This window comes from Silurus aristotelis, assembly GCF_946808225.1.
Source record: "Silurus aristotelis genome assembly, chromosome: 25".
Classification (NCBI taxonomy): Eukaryota; Metazoa; Chordata; class Actinopteri; order Siluriformes; family Siluridae; genus Silurus; species Silurus aristotelis.
The window spans coordinates 3,688,268-3,714,404 of record NC_139598.1 but is presented as its reverse complement, the minus strand read 5'-3'; the positions used below and the strand labels follow the sequence as shown (position 1 = coordinate 3,714,404).

The 26,137-nt window shown below is 38.4% G+C and overlaps 1 protein-coding gene across 1 annotated transcript in view; it reads left to right on the top strand.

Moving 5' to 3' along the window:
- slco5a1 (solute carrier organic anion transporter family member 5A1) overlaps positions 1 to 26,137 on the top strand; it is a 40,244-nt gene that overhangs the window by 3,413 nt on the left and 10,694 nt on the right. Inside the window, exons 3-5 of the mRNA XM_083530162.1 lie at positions 21,059 to 21,191; positions 21,280 to 21,494; positions 23,780 to 23,944. Coding sequence (XP_083386288.1) covers positions 21,059 to 21,191; positions 21,280 to 21,494; positions 23,780 to 23,944 — 513 coding nt within the window. The remainder of the gene's footprint in view (positions 1 to 21,058; positions 21,192 to 21,279; positions 21,495 to 23,779; positions 23,945 to 26,137) is intronic.

Genomic DNA, 26,137 nt, shown 5'->3' with positions numbered 1-26,137 from the left:
TTTTTTTTTTACAATTAATTTAGTTTTCATCTACATTTATAATCCTTTATAATACAAAGGATAAAGATCCACTGTTTTGTGTTTTCTTGTTTTTTCCCCCTCTTACATTTCCTTCAGAAGAAAAGGGAACCCTTTTGTGTGTAGATGTAGAAAACGTGATTTGTGATTTGTCCACTCGACCTATTAATTCAAACTCTGTTTTCGTTTCTTGAAGACCTGAGGGGAAGAAAAACAGGGAGTGAATATCCATGCTAGGAGTGTATGCATGCATGCGTGCGTGTGTGGGGCCTCCAGAGAGACCGTTTGATTAGTCCCAATGTTCGTGCCTGGGCTACACACACACACACACACACACACACACACACACACACACACAATGAGTTCTGTTTGCAGCTGCTGTTGTTTATTTCAATTAATATTTTTAACTCGCATGCACACACACACTTGCTTTACTTACTCGCTTTCCCTCTTGCCCATGATCCACAGCCTTCTCTGTTTACTGTTACTGTTCATGGGATTATTATTGTTTTTGCTTTTTTTTTTTTTTTTTTTTTTTTTTTTAAAAGGAAAAACCCCAAACATACTGCAGTGAATCTCATCTCTTTTGTGTAACTGTATTCCACACACACACTGTTTACTCTGACCAATTTACACATCGAATCATTTCTTCCCCGATGATCCTACTGATAGTCCAATCAAGACTACTTTAGCTGACTTGTATCAGTCATGCCCTCTGAGAGTAAGCGGTCAGGTGGCTGATTTAACAGCGAGGATGAAGGATGCACTCCACTTGGCTTTGTGATTGCTCGTTCCTGAAGCACGGCACTGAGAAGTGAATCAGCGGTGCATTGTGGATACTCTTGACCTCAGGGTTGAGATGTGAAGCTTTCCCGTGTTGTGTTCTTTCCAGTAATGAGGTGTTCGGGGTGTTTTTTGTTTTGTGGTCAGTGGTTTGAGAAGAAGGCAGTGAAGGGAAGTTCATTATAAGAGTGCAAGCTCTCTAGTGTATTTGTTGAGTAATGGATATTTGATAGTGATATAGAGAGGATGTATGGAAAAATAAGATGGATGGATTGGTGGATTGAAACCTTCGATGTGTGGAAGAATTGGATGTTCTACATAAATGTTGTAAATGGGTGGTGATAGACAGGTGAATTTAAGATGTAATGATGGTGGAGATAGAAAATAATGTCCCTGGGTTAGATAGATGAATGGATGCATGAATACCTGGATGAAGATGTAGATAATATGCCAGCGATGAGCAAAATATAGCTGTTAAAGATGGATAGACGGATGGCTAAAAGGTGAGGCGTTTAAGCCACGGTGCCGCTGCCACTCTTGTGGCCCCTGAGGAAGGCCCTTAACCCACTGTGCTCCAGGGCTGCTGTGTAATGGCTGACCCTGTGCTCTGACTCCAGCGTCCTAACATCGGAGGAGGAGGACATAATTTTACCGTGCTCTAATGTACACGTGACAAGTATCAAGCAACTTTTTAAATTATGTAGACAGGAGGATAGAGTTTGTGGGTTTTGCCGCTTTGGCTAGACGGAGGATAATATGTATGGATGACTGTAATATAAATGAATGCTTGAGTAATAGATCACTTGTTCAGAATGTTGGTGTTTGATGATGAATGATGGAAAACTAGATGATTATGATAAATGGCTGGTTATGGATGGATTGAAGGACAGTGCGCACAGACCTTTTGGATGCATGGATGATGTGGATGGATGTAAAGGTGGATATATTAATGGAATTCAGATAGTTTAATGCATTTTGTGGCTTTGGGTGATATGGGTAGGTGGAGCCTAATATGGCTGGATAATTTTGGTAAATGGATGGATGGAGGGATTTGTGGATTATATGAATAGATAATGTAGCCGGAGCTTTAAAGTGCTTAAGAATACACAGTAGCAGGCTGTTCAGTAAATACACTGAGAGAACATGCTGCATCTATTTAAATTTAGAAAAGTACCAGCTGCTGGATGTCTGCTGTGTGTGTGTTTTCTGTTAGAGGCTTAAGGTAGACTTCTGCCAACTCTAAGTCCCTGTTGTACCCTCTGTATTGTTTTTATTTCCTATTGTTCCTATCCTACACTTCCTCCCAGCAATTTCATAATGTTTTCGAAAGAGCTTTGTGTCCTATTCACACTTCCGCAGACACATAGACACTGTTTGGGACACATCTGGCTGCTCCTGAGTTTGTTTTAATGTTTATATGCCGGATTCTTCCAGTCCCTCGTGGCGATCGCATTTCCAGAGCTGCCAGTGCATCTGCCGCTCCTCAGTCATGTTCTAGGTGCCACTGTTCCAGTGCCGTGGGCTTCCGCTGTCTTTTTATATCCCACAACTGAACCAGGCTACAGTTACACACATTAGTCAGCACTCAATGGCTGTAGGGCTCTTTATGCCTCTTGCAACACCCCCCACCCTCTCCCTCCTCCCTGTTTAAGCACGCTGCAGCGTCCTTGCTGTGCTCTGACCGGACAGTAAATGTCAGACAGGATTTACAGGCCGAACCATTTGACGTGAACTCTCTCCATGTCTCTTAGAAATGTCAATTTATCATTAGAAATATCGTTCATTCTAATTATACGTAATGGACTTTTTCTCGTGTTCTAATCAGGATATTTAAAGAAAAAAAAATATGGTCACGAACGAAATCTTTCCAACAATGCAAAAGGATTGTTACACCTAAGTGGTGTCCCAGAGGCCGAATTTGTCCCGACAGTCACGTCAGGTCGTGTTCAAAACGAGACCTGAACACGTGTTACGACATTAATCCTCATTACTGCCTGTCCGAAAGTATTATGGCTAATGCATGTCAATTTGAGCAAATTGCTAGAGCTTATTCAGCAATTCAGCTCCAACACAGGATCGCTGCAGGCCATCAAAATTGATCGATTCGCTCTTCTTTAGGTTTTCGACATCCTTTTTAAAAACGATGGTTCTGCGACTGAGTGGAGAATATTAGGAGAGCACCAGGGTTTTGTAAATGCCTCGGCTAATTTAAAGATGCTGATGGAAGTAATTTGATTAGCAAAACGTCCTGATGAGCCCATCTTGGTTTGGTACACTGCAAAACAGAGAACACTTGAAAGATTGGTCAGGATCTTCATCCAAGCAAACATGCCACCGACTTGAACAAACTGTGCTTTTTAGTTCACCAAATCTTAGACCCGTAATAGTTTTTTCTGTCTGAAAGAAAACGTATCTATCCAAAAATAAATAAATGAAATTAAAAATACTGCTTAAGAACAATCGCTACCTTTATCATAGAAAGGTCGGGTTTGTGTCTAGTGACATTTTTTGGACCTTCCATGGCTCCGTTTATTACAGACTGAAAGACAAGCATTGTTCATCATAGACTCTGGTTCTTGTATGACAGGGTGGGATGATGGGAGGCAAGCAGAAAAACCTGAGTGAATGACATCATTTGGAGCTGGCGAGAGAAGAGTGCTCGCTTGTTATGAAATCACTGGTTAGTTTTTTCGAAGGTGGAAAAGTAAACACACCTGAGATGAGGCCTTGCCCTCGGCTGCGTCGGGTTTCTGTTCAGTATTTTGTGGTTTTTGGAATTTAATTCTCGTTCTTCGTGCTAGAGTTGCTATTAAATCACTCAGAGTCCTCTTTTGCTGTAGGCAAGAATTCCTGCCCTGTACCACTACCAAGACACAAGTCACATCTCAAAGTGGAATATTTGGGAAGAGCTTAAAGTTGTTGATATAGTGGATAACCTATAACCATGAATCGAAAGAAGACTCAACTCTGCATTTTTTATTTATTTCACTTTTTATTTATTCATTCCTAGACATATTCATTGATATTTCTCACCATTTTAAAAGACTTTCAGAATAGAATATGAAAGAATACAAATAGAAGTTTAATTAGAATACAAAACAATACAATATTGTTTTATAAAGTCATCTTTGGTCATGTCACCATAGATTTACTGTTTATATATTTTGGCATGGGTAATTTTTAACAGGATTGCAAAACAGTCGTATTGAACTGGTCATTGTGAACAATAGTGACTGGTGATTGGTCTTTAGGAACAATGATGATCAGCGATTGGTCTTTGGGTTTTTCAGAGCAATGCTGACCGTCAGTCAGTCATTAGGAGCCGTTCAAAACAGTGATTGTTGTTGTCAAGAGTCACTCAAGTTAGTCATTACAGTTCTCTTAGCTCATATAACAGCAGCTGTGATCTGATTTTGAGAGCCATATCAAGCTCAGAACAATTGCCAGTGTCTGCTTAACATTTTGCTTGATTTGTGGCTATAAACATTTTTCAAAAAGTCACTAAAAGGGTCTACTTTAATAGCAGCATTGGCTCTCTTTAATTGAGTGCATGCTGTGAAAGAGCTCTGAATGTAAAAGGTGTACAAGGAGCTCGAAAAACAGCTCATGCTGCACACCAGTGGCCAAGCTGACAACTATTGGGAAGAGATGTGAAAAGTTTCTGTGAAATCTTGACATTGCACTGTCAACTGCACTGCTGGAATTCCTTCGATAAATGTTTGTGCTTTAATTAGACAAAATCCTGCTTTCCAGTTTCCAGTCCTGACAGCCAGACAAGTGCTTTGGCATGTACACTTTGCATTGTGTGTGCATTGTTCCAGCTTGATTTCTTTTTCTTTTGACAAACGTGACCAAAAAAAAAGGTGATATTTTTTTTTTATTTAGATATTATTTTGTATAAATGTGTTCATTCCCAGTTTGGGAGTTGTTTTGTCCCCATTCACCATTAAAAAGCTAATTTATATAACTGTATGGGAAAAAAATCCATCTCCCAGGCCTTGCTATTGCTATTCGTCAGCCACTGAAACCTTGCAGCATGTGTTAAGATAAATATGATTCACCCAGTGTGTACATATGGCACGTTTAGAAAGATTGCACCAGTCCTGGCATAGGGCTCGTCTGTCACTTATCCTGAGTTCGTGATCATGGCGAAGGCATGCGGAGCATTCGGTTGTCACCCAGACTGTTCCTGATATATCAGGAAGAGTAAAGCAGATGGATAATGCAGTACTGTATCTGTAATATTATATATAGGACAGATTCCTGATATGCCATGCGGATAATTTGCTCGATGTCCAGATCCAACAGGCAACAGGCTTCTGATGACCTGAATAGAAAACGCTTGCATTTGCTGAAATGATGCAGTAATACAAATGATAATAACATAATTAATAGAAAGTTTTATGAAGTAGTTGATTCATTACTGGGCAAGTGACAAGAATACATTGTTATATGACTATTTACATAATGTTGGGCCTCATTTAAGTAAACTTAAGAAGCAGGTATACAATAGAGTACTGTATTAATCCCCAAAGGGAGATTTGAAATCATAACAGCCACAAAAACACAAGAGTACCAGGGAGAGACATTAAAAATGCACACACAACTCGCAGTATACGAAAAAGGAAACAAATGTACATATAGCAGCTCTCCAAGTTATTTATAGATTAAGATTTCTGTTCAGATTATCTGTATGAAGCTGGATTACAGGTTTAAGACTTGCACTACACGGACAAAAGTATTGGGACACCTGCTGTTATCAGCCATATGTGCTTCTGGAGGCACACATCTGTATAGGATGTCTTTGGATGCAATAGCATTTAATGTTCCAATGACAATGACGCATATGACAATACCCCTGTGCACAAAGCCAGCTTGATGAAGGTATGGTTTACATAGGTTGGATTGACTGCACTCCAGGCCTCCTCACCCTACATCAGAACTTGACTTTACTAACATCCTTGTGGGTGAATGAGCTCAAATATCCACACACACTCCAAAATCTAGTGGAACATCTTCCCAGAAGAGTGAAAGTTATTATAAAAGCAAATGGGGAGTGAAGTCAAGTCAAGAAGCTTTTATTGTCATTTCAACCATATATAGCTGATGCAGTACATAGTGAAATGAAACAATGTTCCTCCAGAACCCAGGTGCTACATACAACAACATAAAACAACAGTCACAGAAACAGAAAAAAAATATATAATACAGGGCCAAGAACTAGTAGAAAAGTAAATGTGAAATAAGACGTTCAAAAAGAGCAAACAATCAGGTGTCCACAAACATTTGTCCGTATAGTGTTTGTGAAGAGAATTTGTGGTATGTATAATTCATAAGTACAGTGGTAAAACGTGTTCGACGCAATAGTGGGCCTGTGCATCAGTTGTGCCGTGTGTAGTGTAGTTACAGAGAGGTAGTGTCGATTCTTTCAGTGAAAAACCATTGAAGATGTAAAAATTTTGCACCCAACAGGACCATGTATGTAAAATTTTTCAGAAAAAGGACTGCGTAAATGCGATATTGTATGCATAGAATGAGATATAGCAGCTGATTTTTTATTTTTTTTGCTCTATATCAGTTGTTAATACAACTGTCAAACAGTGTCACATTTATTGTTATTGGCAGACCCCCTTATCTAGAAAGACTTGCTTCGACTTTATAGAACTATAATTTACACAACATTATTGAGAAGAAGCAAAAATGTAACAATGTTGCGTAGCCCGAGCAGTGTTGTGCATGTGATCACATGCTGACCTTAGAAAATGAAAATGTGTAGCTTTTAGAAGCGAGGAAAAACCTTCGCTTGAATGAGGCACGCTTGCAAGAATGAAATGCACGTTTTACTTTTTTTATTTAATTACTTTTATTTTATGCAAATGGAATTTATATAAATAAACATATATTTGCTGATGATTGCCAATAAGCCTAAGAGCAACTAATTAAAAATTGGTAAAAACCTACAAAACTCTATAAAAGGCAAATCTAACATTAGAAAATGCCAAAATAATGACTAAATGTCTTAAGAGCAGCGTCTAAGCATAGCATGAACTTAAAACTTAAAAAACTTTTATTTATATATTATTTATTGCAAAATATTAAAAGATTAGTAAAGTCAGATATGATCGATTTAGGCACTAGTTATTTGATTTAGCTAATAGTGTACTTATTAGCTAGAATGCATGTAGCTATTGCATTTACAGCACTGGAAATTGAAGCATTTCTTTATTCTAAGATGTGGTTCAGAAAACGGAAAGCGAATGTTATGTGATCACTCTTCATGGTGTATTTACTGCCTTGTACAACACATTTTTCCTGATTCAGCTTTACTACTAACTGTTTTTTTGTTACAGCTTTGACAAGTAAAAAAATATTGACAGCTTCTGCTGAGTTACGGCAATTCTCCGCGTTTTTGGTTTTAGTGAAAAGGAAGCAGCTGTCCTTTTTGTTCTGTCATTTTTCTCCACATCCAGCCGGCATGTGACAAAATGGTTTTAAGAGTCAAGTCAAGTCGAGTCAAGTCAAGTTTATTTGTATAGCGCTTTTCACAACAGACTTTGTCTCAAAGCAGCTTTACACAAATCAACAGTTAAGGTGAATGGTGTGCATTTGTCCCTGATGAGCAGCCGTGGCGACTGTGGCAAGGAAAAAAAGAGCTGATAACTAAGGATTAAGTCTCTAACAAACAGCTTCCAGTTGCAATTCACGTTCACTTCATCGTGGCTCTGTTGCATCTATTGTGTAATTTAAATGTCTTTATTTTTCTTTAGTCAGGTGACTGAGATTATCCCTGTGAATAAGATTAGTTTGCGAGAACATCTTGCTGCCTGGGGCACTGGAGGGAGCGAGTGACCATGAAGGAATGCAAAGGGATTAGTTTCAGTGCTTTGCGATGGAATTCCAACACTAATGTATAATGTAGATTATCAGAGGGTCATAAGGCAAGATTTGGTTAGGGTAAGAGAAAGGGTTAGAGAAATTTGTTCTCCGTTTTAAGTTCAAAACAGCTCCATTTGGTATTACTGCCATATACGCTGAACAGATGGAACCTTCTGTTTTGAACTTAAAACGGAGAACAAATTTCTCTGTCCACCCATCTTAATAAATAAAGCTGTTGTTGAAAACCAGCGTTCAAACAAATCATTGGTTCACTAATCTGACCAAAAATCTAGAGAGTGGAATTTAATTTTGAAAATATGTGAACACTTTTCTTCCTGACCTATAGTTGTTAGTCAGGTGGCCAGTTTTTGGTTCAATAAGCTTTGCTAGCTAACTGCTAGTAAACAAGTTCACAAAATATTCCACAGCCACAAATGTATTTCAGTATTTTAATCTTACTCTGCCTTGCCACTGATTTTTTTTCCACAGTAATCAAGTCTGTCAAAATATAGCTCATTTCTGAATTAGCCTGATGGATGAACCTGCCTTTGTTATTGGTTGTATTTGAACCTTGACTAAAATTGCTATATTTTCAGTGAAAGGTTTAATTGCACATTTGCAAAACCTGTCTAGGTATTCTTATTCGGCAAATGCTTTGCCAATAACTAACATTAGCAAAGTATGCAGGCCCAGTATGTGCGAATAAACTAGCTAATTGTGGTCACAGCTGGGAATTTCACCATCAGAGACTCGGTCATACCGTTTTTAGAAGGTGCTTCAAATTCTATTACTTGGTTTTTCCTTCTTTGCTAGGTTTGCATTCAGAATGGAACATTATAGCCTGATTGTTAAGGTGGTGAAAAATAGCACAACAGTAACACAACGGACTTCATTAGCATAGCCTGTTTTTCCGTGTTTATCACAAGTTAATGAGTTCCTAAGGGCAAACCTGTGCTTTGACCAATGAAATGCGTTAGCTTAACATATTTTTTTTATTAACCACAGCGCTGTCAATCTCTCAAATCTGATTAGTCAGAATGTGTTTTTCTCGTTTGCAAGGCAAATCGCAGGCTCGTATTAACGCACTTAGCAGCAGTATACTGGAGCTCCACTTAAACAGATGAAAAACCTGTGAAAACCTTATGGTATTTTCTGTTAGGAGATTTTTTTTTCCCCCTCATATCCAGTGTATATCCATAAACAGCAAATCATTATTTTTAATCCATGAGTCTTGGAGATGAGCACTTCGGGCTTGTAGGTCAGAAGGTTTTGCTCTATCTAGGGATTAAGGGTTGTAAAAAGAAATCGTGTGACCTTGCAGTGCTCAGCACCCACACACACCCTCAATACACTCAATAACGTCCCACCTCATTAAGATTATGGACTTTAAAGAAGTAGATGCCAAACTCGCAAACATCCTGAACCATCTAGAGACGTACCAGTGCCAATTGGATCCCACTGCATGTGTGGAGTTTGACATTGGACCTCCTGGAGTGTTTAAAGGCTCTGGCATGGAGAAGCTGATGCTGGATCTGTGATGATCACAAATGTTGAGCTCAGTAGCTCCTACTTTTATACCAAAGACTGTTGAAAGAACATTTAGTCATAATCTTATACTCCAGTGCTCATGTTGGTTCTCACTCTGTTCTGTATTGTTGAAAGATTTATAATCAAACTCTTGATGTCACCCAAATGAGGATGGGTTCCCCTTTTGAGTCTGGTTCCTCTCAAGGTTTTTCCTCATAACATCTAAGGGAGTTTTTCCTTGCCACAGTCGCCATGGCTGCTCATCAGGGATAAATGCACACCGTTCACCTTCACTGTTGATTTCTGTAAAGCTGCTTTGAGGCAATGTCTGTTGTGAAAAGCGCTATAGAAATAAACTTGACTTGACTTGACTCCTCTGGATTAGCAGGAAGACAGTGTAGGTTCTGTAATGCTTGGTCAAGCAGGATCTCATGTGGAAGTGGAGGCGAAAAAAAAAACCAGGCTTTTGCTACAAAAGTTGTATATAGTCCAAGAATCCTTTCCATTGAAGAGAAATTGCTTTCAGAATATGCTTTCTGTGGAAAATCTCAGAAATCAATAGCATCTTTCTTCGGTCTCAATTTCTCTAAGGACGTTTTTATACTCTGTCCATTTCAGTGATCTCCATATGACTCAGCATTTTTCCCCACAAACAAATGACCTCAGGGTGTTTTCGCATGTCGGCTTTTAAAATGAACTATGCTTGATTCTGTTCAAGTGGACCCAAAAGGCAACTAGCTGCAGATTGCTAATGCCACAGTGGCCCTGTCAGTTTATCCATCATGCTGCAAGTTAATAAACTGACCTTATTGTGGTACCACACAATGCCTGATTTGGCTTTTTTGTCCTGTTAGGTGACTTATAAAGCAAAATACAAAGTGTAACACAATGCACAATTTAGAAATGGATAAATGAATCATAAATGCTCTGGCCAGCTCTGAAGGCTGGTTTACATGTGAAGGTTCATCTTTTGACCACAATAAGGTCAGCATCTTAAATGGCAACATGACAGATGAAAGCTGGAAGAGCCACTGTGATAATATCCTGTCTCTGACCCAATCACTAGTTACTAAATTAGTTACTGTTTAATGCTTTTAGAACAAAGACGCTCAAACCATGGCACACAGACCCAAGCGGGTTTAGATTTGGCAGGTCATGCCATATATGAGAAGCAACTGATGCAAATCTTCTATTATAATATAATTTCTAATATAAAATAATGTTACAAATACAAATTTTTTTTTATTTATTTAAAAAAATGTAAATTGAAATGAAAAGGAGGGAATGTAAGTGAATTTTAATGAACTCAAGTTGGATAAACTTTTACAAAAATAAGAATCAGCTTCATGTATTATCAGGTCACTGATATTAATAGCATATGGCTTTACTGCTTATTGCTTGAACAGTGAAAATATTGAATATATATTTTATATTGAAAATAAAAAAATAAAATAAAATAAAAATAAATATATATAAAAATTTTAAATACATTTTTGAAAGGTTTGTAGATGGCTTGCATAATATTCATATGTATATTTCATTCCAAATTTCAATTTTAATGTTTTATTTCTGACGTTACATGTGCCATCACTTTTATATTATGTTTCTGTTTTTATAGTTCCTTTTCAGTATTGGCTTGATCAGTGAAAAGCATCACTGTTAGAGACATGATAGAATCCTACATGACACTGAAGTAACCAAAGATACGGTTATGGGTTGTGCTCTGGTGTCTGCTATGAGTTTGAGCATTCAAGGAGCCTCAAAAAGAAACAATATTAATTCAGAAAAAAAACAAGCCGTGGCAAGAATTGCTTACCTGCTCATTTTCAAACTACAACTCCCGTGTTCTGCAATGTTCTGTAGGTGTTCACCGGTGATTGCTGACTCATTCTTCATGTTCGGTCCTGAGAAGGGCTTTACGTCAGCACGTAGCTTTTTCAGATGTACACCAGATGATGCTGTCAGCGTTGGATGGAATGCTGTGCGTTGGCATTGGGATCAGCAGAAAAAGTGAATGGAGTCAGCATTACATTAAGAGAACCCCTGTAGAGCAGGTATAGCACCGTCTCAGCATGATGAAACTGGGAATTGGACTGTGGGTGTGGATCAGTTTAAGGCTGAATTCAGGATTTTATTTGCCAAGGGATCATGTAGATCCAAAAAAAATTTTTTATAATCATTTTAATTAGAAGGTTAAAGCAGTCTTGAGGCATCAGGAGTCAGGAGAATTTTTTTCTTTTTTAGTATATAGCAAAATATATAACGGCTTAATGATTGTTATTTATGATGCTTTCGAGGTGTCTGTCAAACTACTGAAATGTTCCCTGCCTTTTAACACAACCACTTATAATTTAATTCTGTCTCAGCAGCAGCTGTAGTGTTTTAAATAAGTTTGCATTTTACTCTTGCAATTAATGCACTTTTTGGCATACAGCCACTGCAGTCTATTTGAATCGGGAGTAGTTTCATGAGGTTGAGGGTTTTCCTGTTTCGCCAAAGAATGCTGTAGGCAACTATCGGAGGCTTTGACTACTAAATTAATAAAAACAAAATATTTGCTTGAGATTATATAACCGACTTTATATAACATTCTGGTTTGCTAATTTGACTGATAGATTGCAGTTTGAAAACGGATGCTACAGTACGATTGGTATGGCATACTATACAGGCACATTTTGTGATCTGGAAGCTGTTCAGATGAAGTAACAAAAGAATGGATTGTAGGGAACTCTTCATCAAGAGTGTAGAAATCAGTGTGAATAGATAGCAAGCAGACATACTGTTAAGTAAACAGATTCAGTGATTCATAATTGCCTTCACATTGAGGACTTCACATCAAATCATGCAATTTCGTACATCACTGGAATCAATGTGGCAAGTTGACTGAACATATCAGTCTCTCAGAGCGAAGAGCCTGCAGACCAGTGTTTGGGTCAAGTGAACCCCAGTTAATGTTTTCAATCGGTCTAGGGATCTGTTTTCCGGACTGTTCTCATCCTTTTAAAACCAGCTTTCACCCTTTAACAAATTTTGTGAACTCTCTGGACTGATATTTGTCTGAAAGAACAAGTGTTACACCACATCTGCAGAAAAAAAACGCTTAAGACCCTTTCTCTGGCTGGTCCACAAGCAGCTGTGTCGGCTAAATTGTTGGTCAGCTTGAAAGCATATATCACAATGTAAAAGCATTCCAATGGGGTCATTAAGCCAGTAGGGCCAAGAGAGGACATAGTTTAATGAGATGGCAAGCAAAACAAAGACTTAATAGTTAGGGCATTTTTGTCTGAACTGCCTGCAATCATAAAACTAAATCGAGCTGCTTTAAGCCATGTTCATGTATTATGCATGAGCTGTGAATAAAGACATTTTGGGGGGAGTTTGCTATATTTCCTCGATTGGTTATTTTGGTTTTTACCTTTTTTTTATTTTAACCAGTCTCGCAGATGACCGTACTGCTGAATTGTGTCTCCTGTTAGCCTCCTGGACTTGCAAGCACCCAGCGTGTTTTCCTTGTTTTGGGAGGAAAACTTGTTTTGTTCGCAGTTGCTTTTAAATAAAATTACATGAATTTATGGTAGAAAAATTTATGTAATTCTGTCTGATACCAAGATACACAGTTCACAAAGATTATTGTTTTTCTCAAGCCCTTGATTCCAAATCCACTGATCTTGTTGCAAGCACTCACACCTCAAAGGTGAGCTATAGATGGTGCTCCTTTATAAATGACCATGATAACTCTTTATCCCAAATTAAAACAGGAAGTTAATTGACCACAGCTTGCAGAGTGATGCATGGCTCGCTTAAACACCCGATGTAGACTGCACCACTGACATTATTACATGGACCAGGGATCAGTTATCTGGAATGTTTCAGGCTTAAAAACTATTGTAGAAATTATAGTAGTAATCCGACATGTGCTTTTGTCTGGCATGCGTTCCATCTGACGCTCTTTTGCTGTAGTTAAGTCTGTTGAGTTAACCGTGTGAATCAGTCGATGACTTCTCTTTCTCTCGCTCTTTGTCTGCCTCCTGTGTCAGCCAGTCTGCTGCCTTTGTCTAATGGATCACTGCAGCTCTTTGGACTGGGAGGCCCTGGCGCCCACTGTGCAACTTGTTAGCTTCAAAGTCACACCTGCTTAAAGGAAACGAAGTCCTTTCTGAAATCTGAGGTTTCTATGTGCCTCAGGTGAGGCTTACTAATGTGAGAACCTATTAGTCTCATATGACTCCTGAGTGATGAATTTGGTTTTAGGAAGGATTTCTCATGTTTGTCTATGAAGTTCCCCAAGGCTCTGTTCTGGCTACCATGCTAATTTTACTGCCTGTTGAAACCACATGTGGTTTTAATGTGTAGAAAATATAAAAATGATTTTTCAGATTCTTGGCTGTTTTCACGTCTACCCAGTTGGAGTATTTGTATTTTGCTCTGTAATGAATCAGCTAGTGTGTGAACTAAATACACTAAATGGACAAAGGTTTGTGCATCCCTGACTATCATATGTACTTTTCTTTGCCTTTAATGTGGACTAAGTGTGGAACGTCTCATTCGACATTTAGTTCCAGTTTGCTGGTATAATACACTTTACTCTTCTAGAAAGATGTTTCACCAGATGTTGCAGTGGGCTTGTGGAGATTTGTGTTTTCATCTACAAGGGCATATTAATGTCAGGTACTGATGTAGGTGAGATGAGGAGGTCTGGGGTGCAGTAAGCTTTCACGTTCATCCCAAAGGTCTTCAGTAATTTTGAGGTCAGAGCTCTATAGCAAGCAATATCTTTCACTTCAACCCATGTAATGCATATCTTCATGGAGCTGGCTTTGTGCACAGGGACTAGTTCAAGTGAAGGAAACATTTCATGTGACGGCATTCAAAGACGTCTTGTACAATTGTATGCCTATGACTTTGTGGTAAAAGTTTGAAGAGGTCTTGAAACTCCGATCAGATTGGACTAGAAGCATGTGACTGGCAGTTTCATGGGGAATGCCGCATCAGGCGATGCTGTGGGAAAGATATAAGGTAGAAAGAAGAAACTGCTGTGTCAGCAAATTGACAGGACAATACAGTTGTTCCCTGTTTTACAGCCCCCCTGACCCTCATGAAGGGCACATAGTTGAATTGCTCGGCAAACAGATGTTCCAAATTGCTCTAACATACCTTCATAGCTGAATAGTACCTTTGTTTACATGTGCAGCATGTGTAGCTGTAGAATGGAGTGTGTTTAATCGTAAAACTGCACTTCTCTTTTTCACAAAAGTTACATTATAGCTTTTTGAAACTTCTCCACTGGTTTTCTGCGTCATTTATTCTAGATGCTTTGTGTTTTCAGAGCCTGGGGAAGGGTTATGTAACTTTCAGCTGAAAGAAAGATGCCCTGAAATAAACACACCATAAGGTAGATGTTGTTGTCTCCAAGGACACCAAAGGAATTTTCTTTTATTATTGGTACATGTCAAGTCCTTCAGAGGAATTAATTATCTCTAGAACCGGGGACTCTTGAGTGTCTAGGCAGACTGTTTTATTTATATATAAATATATTAATTTCGTAGCGTTTCTCTTGGCTGCATTGCTTCCAGTAAGTGTATGTGGATGTTAGATGTTTATTTTCTTTTTGTCCAATCAGATTTCAGCCTCTGTGTGCTGCCATGTCGATCTAATCTGCAAAAAAGCCTTCAAAGTCTGTCCTGCTGGCCTTTTTACCTTAGTCTGTATTAGCAATGGGTCTGTTTCTTTAAACAATCAGATTTCATATTCGTGTCGCAGGACAGTGAAAGACATAGTAATGATGAAAAACTGATTTATTGGTTTTATATATAAAAGCAATGAATCAGTTTTTCATCATTACTATGTCTTTCACTGTCTTCTTTGGATGCCTGGCTGACCACAGTATGCGCCATTCGCCATCCTCTCATGGTGTCATTGGGAAAATAATGTACCCTTAACTATTAATCATGTATCCAAGCAGCAAAATCATGATTTTGTGTTCTCATTGCATGAGACATCCAGGCTGAAAAACTTGCACCTGTGTTCAAGAAATTGGACAAATACATTTTTTTATGAAATGCAAACACACTTTATCCTGAACAGGATCCTGATCATTATGTTGGTTGAGGCGGAAGTAGTACAGCTTTAATGGGATACTTCATCATAAGGGACAATGCATTCATATTCTCATTTGCACCAAGAGGCAATTTTTTATAGACTATAAAGTTTAGCTACATGCATTTTTTTTTTTTTTTGGGAGGTGGAAGGAATTCTAAGAACCCCGAGGAAACATGGAAACATTGCGTAGGTAGTAACTCGAGGGTCAAACTGTAAACCCCGGTACTTGCACTACCTCAGGATTATATTTGTTGACCACTACCTGTCAGCTTTCCATTTCCAACCTTAGAGGAGAATTTCTCCAGAGTTCCAGGAACCTTAATAGAAAGCTGTGCTTGTAATTCTAATCCAGATTGGACAAAATCATCTTTAAAGTTAAAGCTGTCCAAAGGTTTTGCTTGTAAGACAGCTTCCTTGCCAATGAAACAATAATTAGATTTGTTCACAATAAACGTTAAATATTGTTTAACTAATTATTATATAATTCAAGGGTGTGTTGACATTATGTGATCTTGTAGAAGCCTGTGGTTTCATCGTCCTGTAGATTTCATGCTATTAAATTAATCTTCTACTCTCCCTCTGCTTCGTTATTGAACCCTCTGTGGAATAATCTTTTTTCTCATGCGTGTAACTTGCATTGCAGGTTCCATTAATTCCTGCTGTAATAAAGCAGATGCCTTTGCAATGCCCCAACCTTCGTCCATTAATTTCACATGTCCCTGTGTCTGATGAAAAGGTCTTTTGTGTAAAAGGCTTGGAAAGATGCTCATTTAGGATTCACAGCATGAGCCCTAGTGTGGATGGTGGTTGATTATGACGATCCAGTGTTGCATAGCCAGCATATTTCTCACTTCATCGCCTCTGTCGCCCTTCCTCAGGGCGTGTGTACGTTAGCCCATGCTCTGGAGCGTGGCCAAACAGCAGGAAACTTTGAAGAACCTTCAGCTGTATGACCCTTTCATTGTTTTATCATAGAGAATGGATTTGTCGGGATGAAGCAAGGTGGCACCTTATGTAAGGAATTACACAAGGTGCGGGAATGGCTTACTGACTGTTGCAAAGACCTCCAGAAGCAACTAAAACTTTTCTGTACATTTTTTTCTAATGTTAAATAGATTTTTTTTTATTGCTTATTACTGAACATGCAGTATTTTGTTGGTCCACAATTCAAGTCACTGTAAACAAGCAGTTACTGTAAAACCAACATTGTATTAACCTAATATTTTGATATTGTTTGAATTTCAAACAGAACTACAGTCAGGTTTTAGAATTCAACACATTTGTATTAGGGTCAAAGAGGCTTCCCAAATTGTATTTACATACATACATACATACATACAGTTCTTCTTCTTTCGACTGCTTCTGTTAGTGGTCGCCACAACGGATCATCCATCTCCATACTACATCTGCCTCTTTCAAACCAACCTCCTGCATGTCTTCTCTCAGCACATCCATAAACCTCCTCCTTGACCGTCCTCTTTTCCTCCTTTCTGGCAGCTCCATCCTCAGCATTCTTCTACCGATGTACCCCATGTCCCTCCTCTGCACATGTCCTAACCATCTCAATCGTGTCTCCCTCATTTTGTCCCCAAAACGTCCTACATGCACCGTCCCTCTAATAATCTCATTTCTAATCCTGTCCATCGTCGTCACTCCCAACGAAAACCTCAACATCTTTAGCTCAGCTTCCTCCAGCTCCACCTCCTGTCTTTTAATAAAAAAAAAAGCCGCCACTGTCTTCATCTGTAGAGTTAGTTATGGAGATTAAATGTTCATACAGATGACTGTGGTGTTTTTGCCCACTCGGTCATTTTTACATATCCAGTGTTCAAATGAGTATAATTGATGTTAATTGGGGAAAAAAAAAGACAACCACTTTACCGTTACTAATACTCATTATCTGTTCTTTATCGCAGTAAATTCGGTTACCATTGGAGCAATAATGAAACGAGTCAGTGCTGGTATATTGCATGTATAATTGCAGTAATCTACTGGATTTTAAATCAAGATCTCGATATGGTGTGCTTTCACTTGCAGTTCTTTTGGTTGTGGTGTCATGATCATTAGCAGAGCTACTCAGTCTGTCTGATATCTTAGACTCCCTGTTTTAGATGGATAAAAGGATTTACGTTTTTCTAGGCTGCTCTTTTAAAAAAATATACAGCACATTCACTTCCTTTTTTTAATGATTCCACCTTTTTAATAAGCTGCCATTTAGGCTTCCATGCGGTTAAAGCTGTGCATGACCCTTGTTTTTGATCATAATCGGCCTGGAGTGAATTGAAAAAAACTTCGGTGTGTGTGATGATCCCGACTCCTGAACCTGCAGCACAATGCAATGTTTTAAGCCTCTTTCATCAAAATTTCACAGAGTCAGCATTTCACTTTTTTTGAACTTAGAAGTACAATAGTACAATCGGAGGGTGAGGGCATTTTATCAAGCATGATGTTATGAAACGGAGCCAGTATATGACACAAAGCAACACAAAGATACACAGTGGATTTTCCTATTGTAGGGAGTTCTACCTGTGTGCTCTGGTCAAGACTTCTGATTTATTTCTTTTTTTTTTGTTGCCAAGAAGTGTGCTGACCAATAGACAGAGTGATCCATTGAGTGATCACGTCTATCTGCAAATTGAATGCCACTGAATGTCTCAGTTCAGAAAGAATGTTTCAAGCAGAAGATATCATGATACGTCATTTTGCCCTCCCTTTTTAATTAAATATTGTACATCTGCTAGATTATCTTTAGTACAGGACTGAAAGGAAGCATTCATTCAATCATTAGTGAAGTGGCGAATATTTGTATGGTTTTAATGTTTGTTGAGTTTATTTTTGCTGTGCTGAACGCATTGAATTAAATTGATGGCGCACAGTTCATGGTTGAAATGAAAACGGATTGTCATGAAAATGCAGTAACCCCCCCCTTAAAATAACTGAAATTGTAAGTCAGATGGGGCTGATCATTTGCAGAAAATGATAATCCTATGACCATCTGGTGTTCTGGGAGCAAGAAGGCTGCACAATAGATGATGCTTTTTTTTGAGGTAATATAATTATATAGTACAATTAATTAGAATATAATAATTTGTTGAGAAATATAACGTTATGTACGACCCGTAGGAAAATCTGTGGCTCTCGGAAGCAGTGGATCAGTAGCACACTGCTTACACACCACATATTTAGGCATTGCTTATTGCATACGCACTGTGAACAGTGTAATGGAATAGCCAGAATAGAATAGCCTTTATTTGTCACATATACATTACAGCACAGTGAAATGTTGTTTCATGCATATCCCAGCTTGCTTGGAAGCTGGGGTCAGAGCGCAGGGTTGGCCATGATACGGCGCCCCTGGAGCACACAGAGGGTTAAGGGCCTTGCTCAAGGGCCCAAGAGTGGCAGCTTGGCAATACCGGGGCTTGAACCCCCGACCTTCCGATCAGTAATCCAGCGCCTTAACCACTGGAGCCACCACTCCCCCCAGTGTGTGTGTGTGAGTGTGTGAGTGTGTGAGTGAGTCGTAACATTTTCCCAAAGATTAATTTGCAAATTAATCTTTTAATTTAACATTTTCCCAAAGATTAATTTGCCTTTGTTGAAAATGTGTATGTGTAGAGATTGTTTTTTAGCTGAAAAGGTAGAACTGCGAGAATCTAGCAAGATCCGTTTGGTGCTGGCACCGTGAAGCATAAAAACGTGATCGGAATCAAGTGTGAGTTTTTTTGTTTGAGTTTCTATCCAATGAGATTTCAGCCGTCGCACATTGTCTTGGGTCTAAGAGAATTGCTTTATGGCCAGCACAGTGAACACTTCAACGTCACTAAACTCCCAGTGTTCATGGGATCCAGTGAATATACTTTTTTTAACAGTATTTAAAATAAAAATGTATTTGATATCTTTTACCTAATGCATTAATATTTTAAATGGAATGTTTGAGGAGCTGAGATGATCAGGTCTGTGAACACTGTGCAAACAGAACAGTCTCATAATGGAAATATGTTAATGTGAAAAAATAGGCTAATCTTATGCAGCTCACCTCAGTGAGCTTTGAGAATGCCAGAGAGATCCTTCTTTGTGAGTAAGACTGATGTCGGTACGAACCACATGTAATCCGTAGAGGTGAAAATCTGTACTTATATTAGACGCATTACAGCACATGAACTAATTTAAAAAAAACGATTGCGTGTCCACATTCTAACAAATATATTTAGTTTTTTTTTTTTTAAATAACCAAAATACCAGTTTTCAGTGCCTCTGCATTTAATTTAAGTCTGAGGATTGCATCAAATGCCATGTAATATAACATGCAGTCAGAGCTTTAAAAGCTCAACATATTCACATAATGTCAATATGTGGGGACTTTTAATATCAGCATATATTTTACATTAGGGACTTTTGCCTATTTAGCATATATTTGTTGAGCTTCATGGCGTTAAAATGATATCAGCATATTATGGAAAAATCCTTTTCTCTTCCCAATTAAAGGTTAATTGAGTCAGTGCCACATCTGTTCATGCAACTGACAAAACACAATATAGAGACGTAATGAAGAGAATCGGTTGTTGCTAATGTTAAAAATGGTTTTCCAATAAATTATCTTAATGTAGCATAATAGGAAGTAATGGGTTTAAGCCCAGTATGTTGTTTATATATATTTTATTATTTATTTATTTTTTTCACCTTTGAGAACAGTGATGGATGGCGCACAGGCTACTGCCTTTTTTTTTTTATTTATGATGGACACATTCATTTCAGACTGAATTGCATTTTCGTGCTGGGCCACTAAATACCTTTTAACTGAACGGACTCAGCACTGACCCATTGGCTGTAAGTGAGTCAATGTTGCATAACTGATTTTTATGGCTTAAAAGAATTGCCAGAGGTGACTATTATTGACATTTCAGCTCGCAGACTTTCCACAATGCAGCGTAATTAGTACTCGAGAAGTGAGCTTAGTGTTATGCACTTTGATATTTAATTACATTTGTACAGAAGGGTTTACAGAAGATAATGAACAAGCCAGAGGTTTCAGTGGTTTGCTGAAACAGTCTGGAAAAAAACGTGGAAGAAAACCTGGAGGGGGGAAAAAAAGACTGTCCATTACAGAATCACCAATAAAAACTAAAACGTGCTTATTGTAAATGAGACCTTGGATAAATGCACTTTAGGAAGACTAGAAAAAGACCTGGAAGGCAAGAGGTAATGGTGAAATGATTGGACACAGAGAAATCTGTATGTGCCAGATTTGGACTCCTCCATCAGAGTTGTTATAACTAATGAACATACTGTACTGAGAGTTTGCTGCTTTCTTCTTGCTTGCATGCACCCAGCTTTTAGATTATCTGCAGCTGTAAAGTCCTGCTCCACTAGTCACATTGCATTATAGCTGTACTTACTTACAATGCGTAATAAAAGTCATGTGCACACAACAATAGATTGACAACAAAGTGACCTTGCTTCCTTTAAAACCAGCCTTGTTTTATTCCAGTTAAAAACATAATGTCATTTGGAAGGACAGTGCTTAATTATTTGTTTTTAAAAAAATATATATTTTTTTTAATTTAGAGCTAAAAGAGTTTTTGTGTTTATTTTATCATGCATTATTTGCCAAATAATGCATGAGAGGAAGTGAATGAGTAACTTGGTTTATAACCAAATTTGGAAAAAACATTGAAACCCTTTATTTGGTGGATATAATGGTTGGTATTAGACGTGAATGTTGAATGGTAATTGTATGTGTATGTGTTTACAGCTATCATGTATGTGATGGGTGCTCTGGGCCCTGCAGCCGGGTATCTCCTAGGAGGAGTCCTCATTGGCTTTTATGTGGATCCCAAAACCTTAGTCAGTATTGACCAGAGTGACCCTCGCTTCGTAGGCAACTGGTAAGAGTTTTCCTAATTGTACGTCTTTGCAAGTAAAAATAAAGGGCAAATATAAAGACGATTACATTCAGAGCTCTTTTCTCGTCAGGTGGAGCGGTTTTTTGCTATGCGCCATCGCCATGCTGCTGGTAATTTTCCCCATGTTCACCTTCCCCAAGAAGCTACCCCCTCGCCAGAAAAAGAAGAAGAAAAAGCTCGGGACCGACGAAGATGCAACCAGCGAGGATGATGTCATGAAGGAGAAATCCAACAGCAAAGGTCAAACAGTGACCTCTTCTATGGGCTTCGGGAAGGACATTAAAGGTCAGTCTTTGTTAGGAGGACAAGCCAATGAGGTTCATCTCTACTTTTAAGTGCAGAAGATTCCATGGGTTGACATCAGAAATCTAGAGCGGTGTGTGTGTGTGTGTGTGTATATATGTGTGTATATATGTATGTATGTATGTATAAACAGTCCAGTTATGCCGAGGCTTCTTCTAAATGAAGGAAGTTATCGTAGGGAGATTCTCAGATAAATAGCAGGCGTGTTCTCTGTGAGTCAAGAAGGCCACCCGTGTTTCCTTTAAATGAGCTCCCGGGAGGACGCCTTCGGATCGCCAAAGAACACGGATCTGTTCTCCGCTTATATGTTAGCGATTTTTTTTTATTTCTGATGGCACAGCTGCTTTGAAACAGGCCCCAAGGAAAGGACATTAATTGATGAGCTGAGGTAAAAGATATAAGCATTCATTATGTAACCCACCGGTTTTGTGGGCGCTAAAGCAGCATGAAGGCCCTTTTCTGAAAACTGGTGCAAACTTGTGTTCTTTTCTTTTGCAGGCATTTAAATGTAGTTTGTGCTGCACAAGACACGTTTCTTATCCTGTAGTCGGCTGTGCCTCAGTATAAACTACTTGTATTAGCATTATTAGTTCCATGTAGCATTACTGCGGCAGAAAAGCCTCAGGTTCCCTGTTAGCATGTTCAGTTAAACCTCCCTTCACGGCCTTTGACTTGCATGTGCACAACTCGAGAGCTAATTCCTTCGATATGCTACTTATATGCAGGGTTTAAATGTATTAATTACAAGGTAAAGCGTTTAGAGAGGCAGTGCGTTCTGTGAGTCAGAATTCAGGAACAAATGAAAAATCCTTCAAATTACCATGGTAACCGGAGGGCACGAAACCTGCTAATTGCCAAGCGAGCTCATCGACCACAATGATCTGCTCCTAAAGGTATGAAGAGCAATGAAGCAGTTGGGCTGCTGATGAGGAGGTTTATTATAATCCTAGAACGTGTTATCGCTGTGTGACCATGTCGATGAACAAGTGTTATCGAGTTGAACAACACCTCAGGCTTCAACAGAAACTCAATAAAACATGGCATAATAAATACATTTATTGTTTTTTTTTATTTTTTAACTCACAGCATGTCCATTAGCTGTTTATTAAAGTGGCAATCAGATAATGGCTCTGTATTATTATTAAATATTTGACACATGCTATGGGCTTCTATTTTTCCCCAGCATTTCTCACATAAAAATATATAGAGTTTCTGCTCCGTGTTATGATTGGAGTCATTTATATGGCAGATCCTAAATCATGAGATTAACCACTGCAGTAAATGGGCTGTTGGCATGAGCAGATCCTGTGCATCCTCTTACTGCTCATGTCTTCATGATGAGCTGCTGTGTTTTATGTGAATTCAAAAAATCTCTAATGCAAAAAATGGTATTGATTTCATTAAAGTGATTTTTTTCATCAGATTACATTTCGGGACGAAAACTTAGAAAATACATTGTTTTAAAAAGTGTGTACTTACAAGTTGCATCTTTATTCACAGGTTTACATGGATATGCTTGTACATTACACGACATTAACTATTATTAATACAATCTAATTTTTGTAGTAGCAACTCGTACACTGACTTGTTTGGTTGATATAATTAAGTTCTCTTGTTTATTATCCACATTAATCCACATCCTCTGCAGTTTATTGGTGGGGTTTTTTCCCCCCTCACTTTTTTCATTTTTACAAGAACTGACTTGTTTTGTGGAAGCTTTATTAACTGATCTTTTAACGGATGTTGTTTATTAGTTAAGAAGAAAAAGTGTTCGGAATGGACGTGCTGTTATTAAAAAATAATCAGTTACAGTGTGGTAACCCATTATATCACTTGCTCTTGATTATTTCCCATAACTGCATTGTATTTATTTCATACATAAAACGTAAATATGGGCTTCCCTCATGATTGATAGCTCCTGCAAGCACACGATATACCAAACATTTTCTAATTGGTGACTTTCTATTGTTTTATTGACACACTTTGTCTTGTCCAAGGTTAAATTGGTTGCGGTTACGCACAGGTAAAACTTTCAATCGATTACTTAGCGGCATTTAGACCATTTTGGTAGACGTCTCTGTGTAAAATCCGGTTTCTTAGTCTGCTTTAGCCCAGCTTGCCCGTGCGATTCGGTGGAAATACTAAAAGACCAAAAAGATGAAATGCAAGTGCAAGAGGACACGAGGGAACTGAAGGAACGGATGCGGCTCTGTTGGGTCGAATAACGAGCCTCAGCAGAATCCCTGACGCTTGTGTTTCTCTCGCAGAGCTCCCAAAGGCGGCTGTGAAGATCCTAAGCAACATGACCTTCCTCTTTGTGAGTCTCTCCTACACGGCCGAGAGCGCCATTGTCACCGCTTTCATCACCTTCATCCCCAAATTCATTGAATCGCAGTTCGGGATTCCTGCTTCCAACGCCAGCATCTATACAGGTACTCGATCCGCCGACGTTATCACTCAAATATCACTTTCAATTTCAGTTCTCACCACTTTTCCACATCCTTCCATCACAGTCCTCACGTGAGTCACAACTCCGATCCTGCCACAGCATGCTAATTTACACATCAGATAATAGTGATCAGATGCATGAATGGTGTGATGAGTTTCCTTTTATAGCTCTTTCCACTCGAGCCTGCACAGGCAAAACAGAGTCATTATAAGTAAAAAGTGAATTGTGGTGTCGTTACTGCGTAAAATCCCGAGCCAAACTCCTGGCCTGAACCCTAGCCAACTTTTATTTGCTTCCTCCCAGAATGGCCTGAATGCATTTTAAAATGCTTGCTCTGATCATTTTACTTTCTATCTCATTATCTAAAGAGCTTGCTACAGAAAGGGGTTAAGTCAATCTCTCAGAATGTGTATCTGGCCCTGACATATGGCTACGACTTAACGAAGCAGCACAGATGCTTTCTCTTTCAGACCTGGTGAAGGGCCAGGTAGCAGTGGAGAGGTCAGAGATTAATTCTACCTCTTGGGGTCTCCACAGTGAGCGCTGTATGAGATCCAATACCAAGGTCAAACTTAGAACTGTATAGAATTGTCTTTGTGTAAACATTTTTCAGGCTTCTGTATTAGTTCTGCACTGTTTAATGGGAATAAATATTCTCAGTTTTTAACACTGGATTTATGCTGTTATATAGGTTGGCCCTGGTGCGTGATGATGTGATAATGCTTCGCATGTGTTTAAAAAAAATCTGCCAATTATGGCATTGCACTACTTATGTGCAAATGTGGTTACTATCATGCAAAACATTGAATGTACAGGTGAAATAATTTCTCATTCGTTTGTGAGACATCACAAACAGACATTGCTCTACCACAGTAAGGAAGTAAAGACATTTTATAAAGATCTATAGCTTCACTGTTGACCCAAAAAACAGCAACTTTCTCACGGAATAAAAGACTAAAGCGCCACTGCGCTACTCTCTATAGATATCATGGGCTAAAGAGTGATGGATGGTATTTTTTGCTGAGTTGACATTGTGTTGTCATTGTGAGTTGACTGACTGCTTGATTGGTTGATTTATTCCATTGATTGATTGGTTGATTTTATTGATCATAATTAATATTTAAATATATTAAAATGGTTGGTTTAAATATAGCAGTTGGGATTTGTGTGATCCACACAGCGAGCCGTTTCCTGCAGATATTGAATTAAAGACCATATGCTGTTCCTGTGGAAGGGAAAACAAGAATGAACATGTATAATGGTGCCAGCATCCTGTTCATTAACATACCGCTTGTCTGTGCATTGGTAGGTTTTACAGAGAAGTGAAAATAAATGGTTTGGTTACCATGACTATGGTGTCTTGATTAGAGATGATATATATTTAACCTGGGGGATGCCTTCTCAGATAGCAGTCTTGTTAGTCTGGGAATGGATTACTGAAGATTATTCTTCTCATTAACTTTCAAAATGTTATCTGATGTTACATGAAATCCCAATAGAGTAGAAATGCCTCAAATTAAAAAAAAAATTTCTTGAAGGTTATTATTAAGGATGAATAATTAAATTGCAGAGGTTTAAGAAACAAATCTCTGGATTTATGTTCCTAAACCGATTTATACATTATGATGGTGTATCCAAATTTAGTGATTTAAGTCCAAAAGTGTGAATTCGTGCAGGGAAATCGAAAGTGTGTATAGTCAAACACACCCACTTTACCATTATGGGGAATACGTACTAAGTGCTAATCATAACGAATGTTCCTTTTAATGAAATATCTTCCATCCTTGTTATTTGGCAGTATATAAAAGAACACATCTTTCAGCATATCCTGTTGTTTTTGGTTTTTTAATTTTTTTTTTGAAAAAAATCATTGTATTTCAGAACAGATGTATTGTATAAGCGCACTTGTCTCGGTAGGGTTTCTCTGCCTAATGAGCAGATTATTAAAGGAATGACAATTGAGCTAAATCCTGTAGTCAGCCTTACTCTGATGTTGTGTCTTTGCACAATTTGGTAGTGTAAATAAACTGTAAAGTATTTTCCCCCCCAAACAGCAAATAAAGCATGTTTAGCTTCCTTTATTACATTATATAAACTCCTATATTATTATTATTATTATTACCTCTTTAGTTTTCAGCCTATATTTTGAAAAAAAAGACCGAAAGCGATTGTTTAA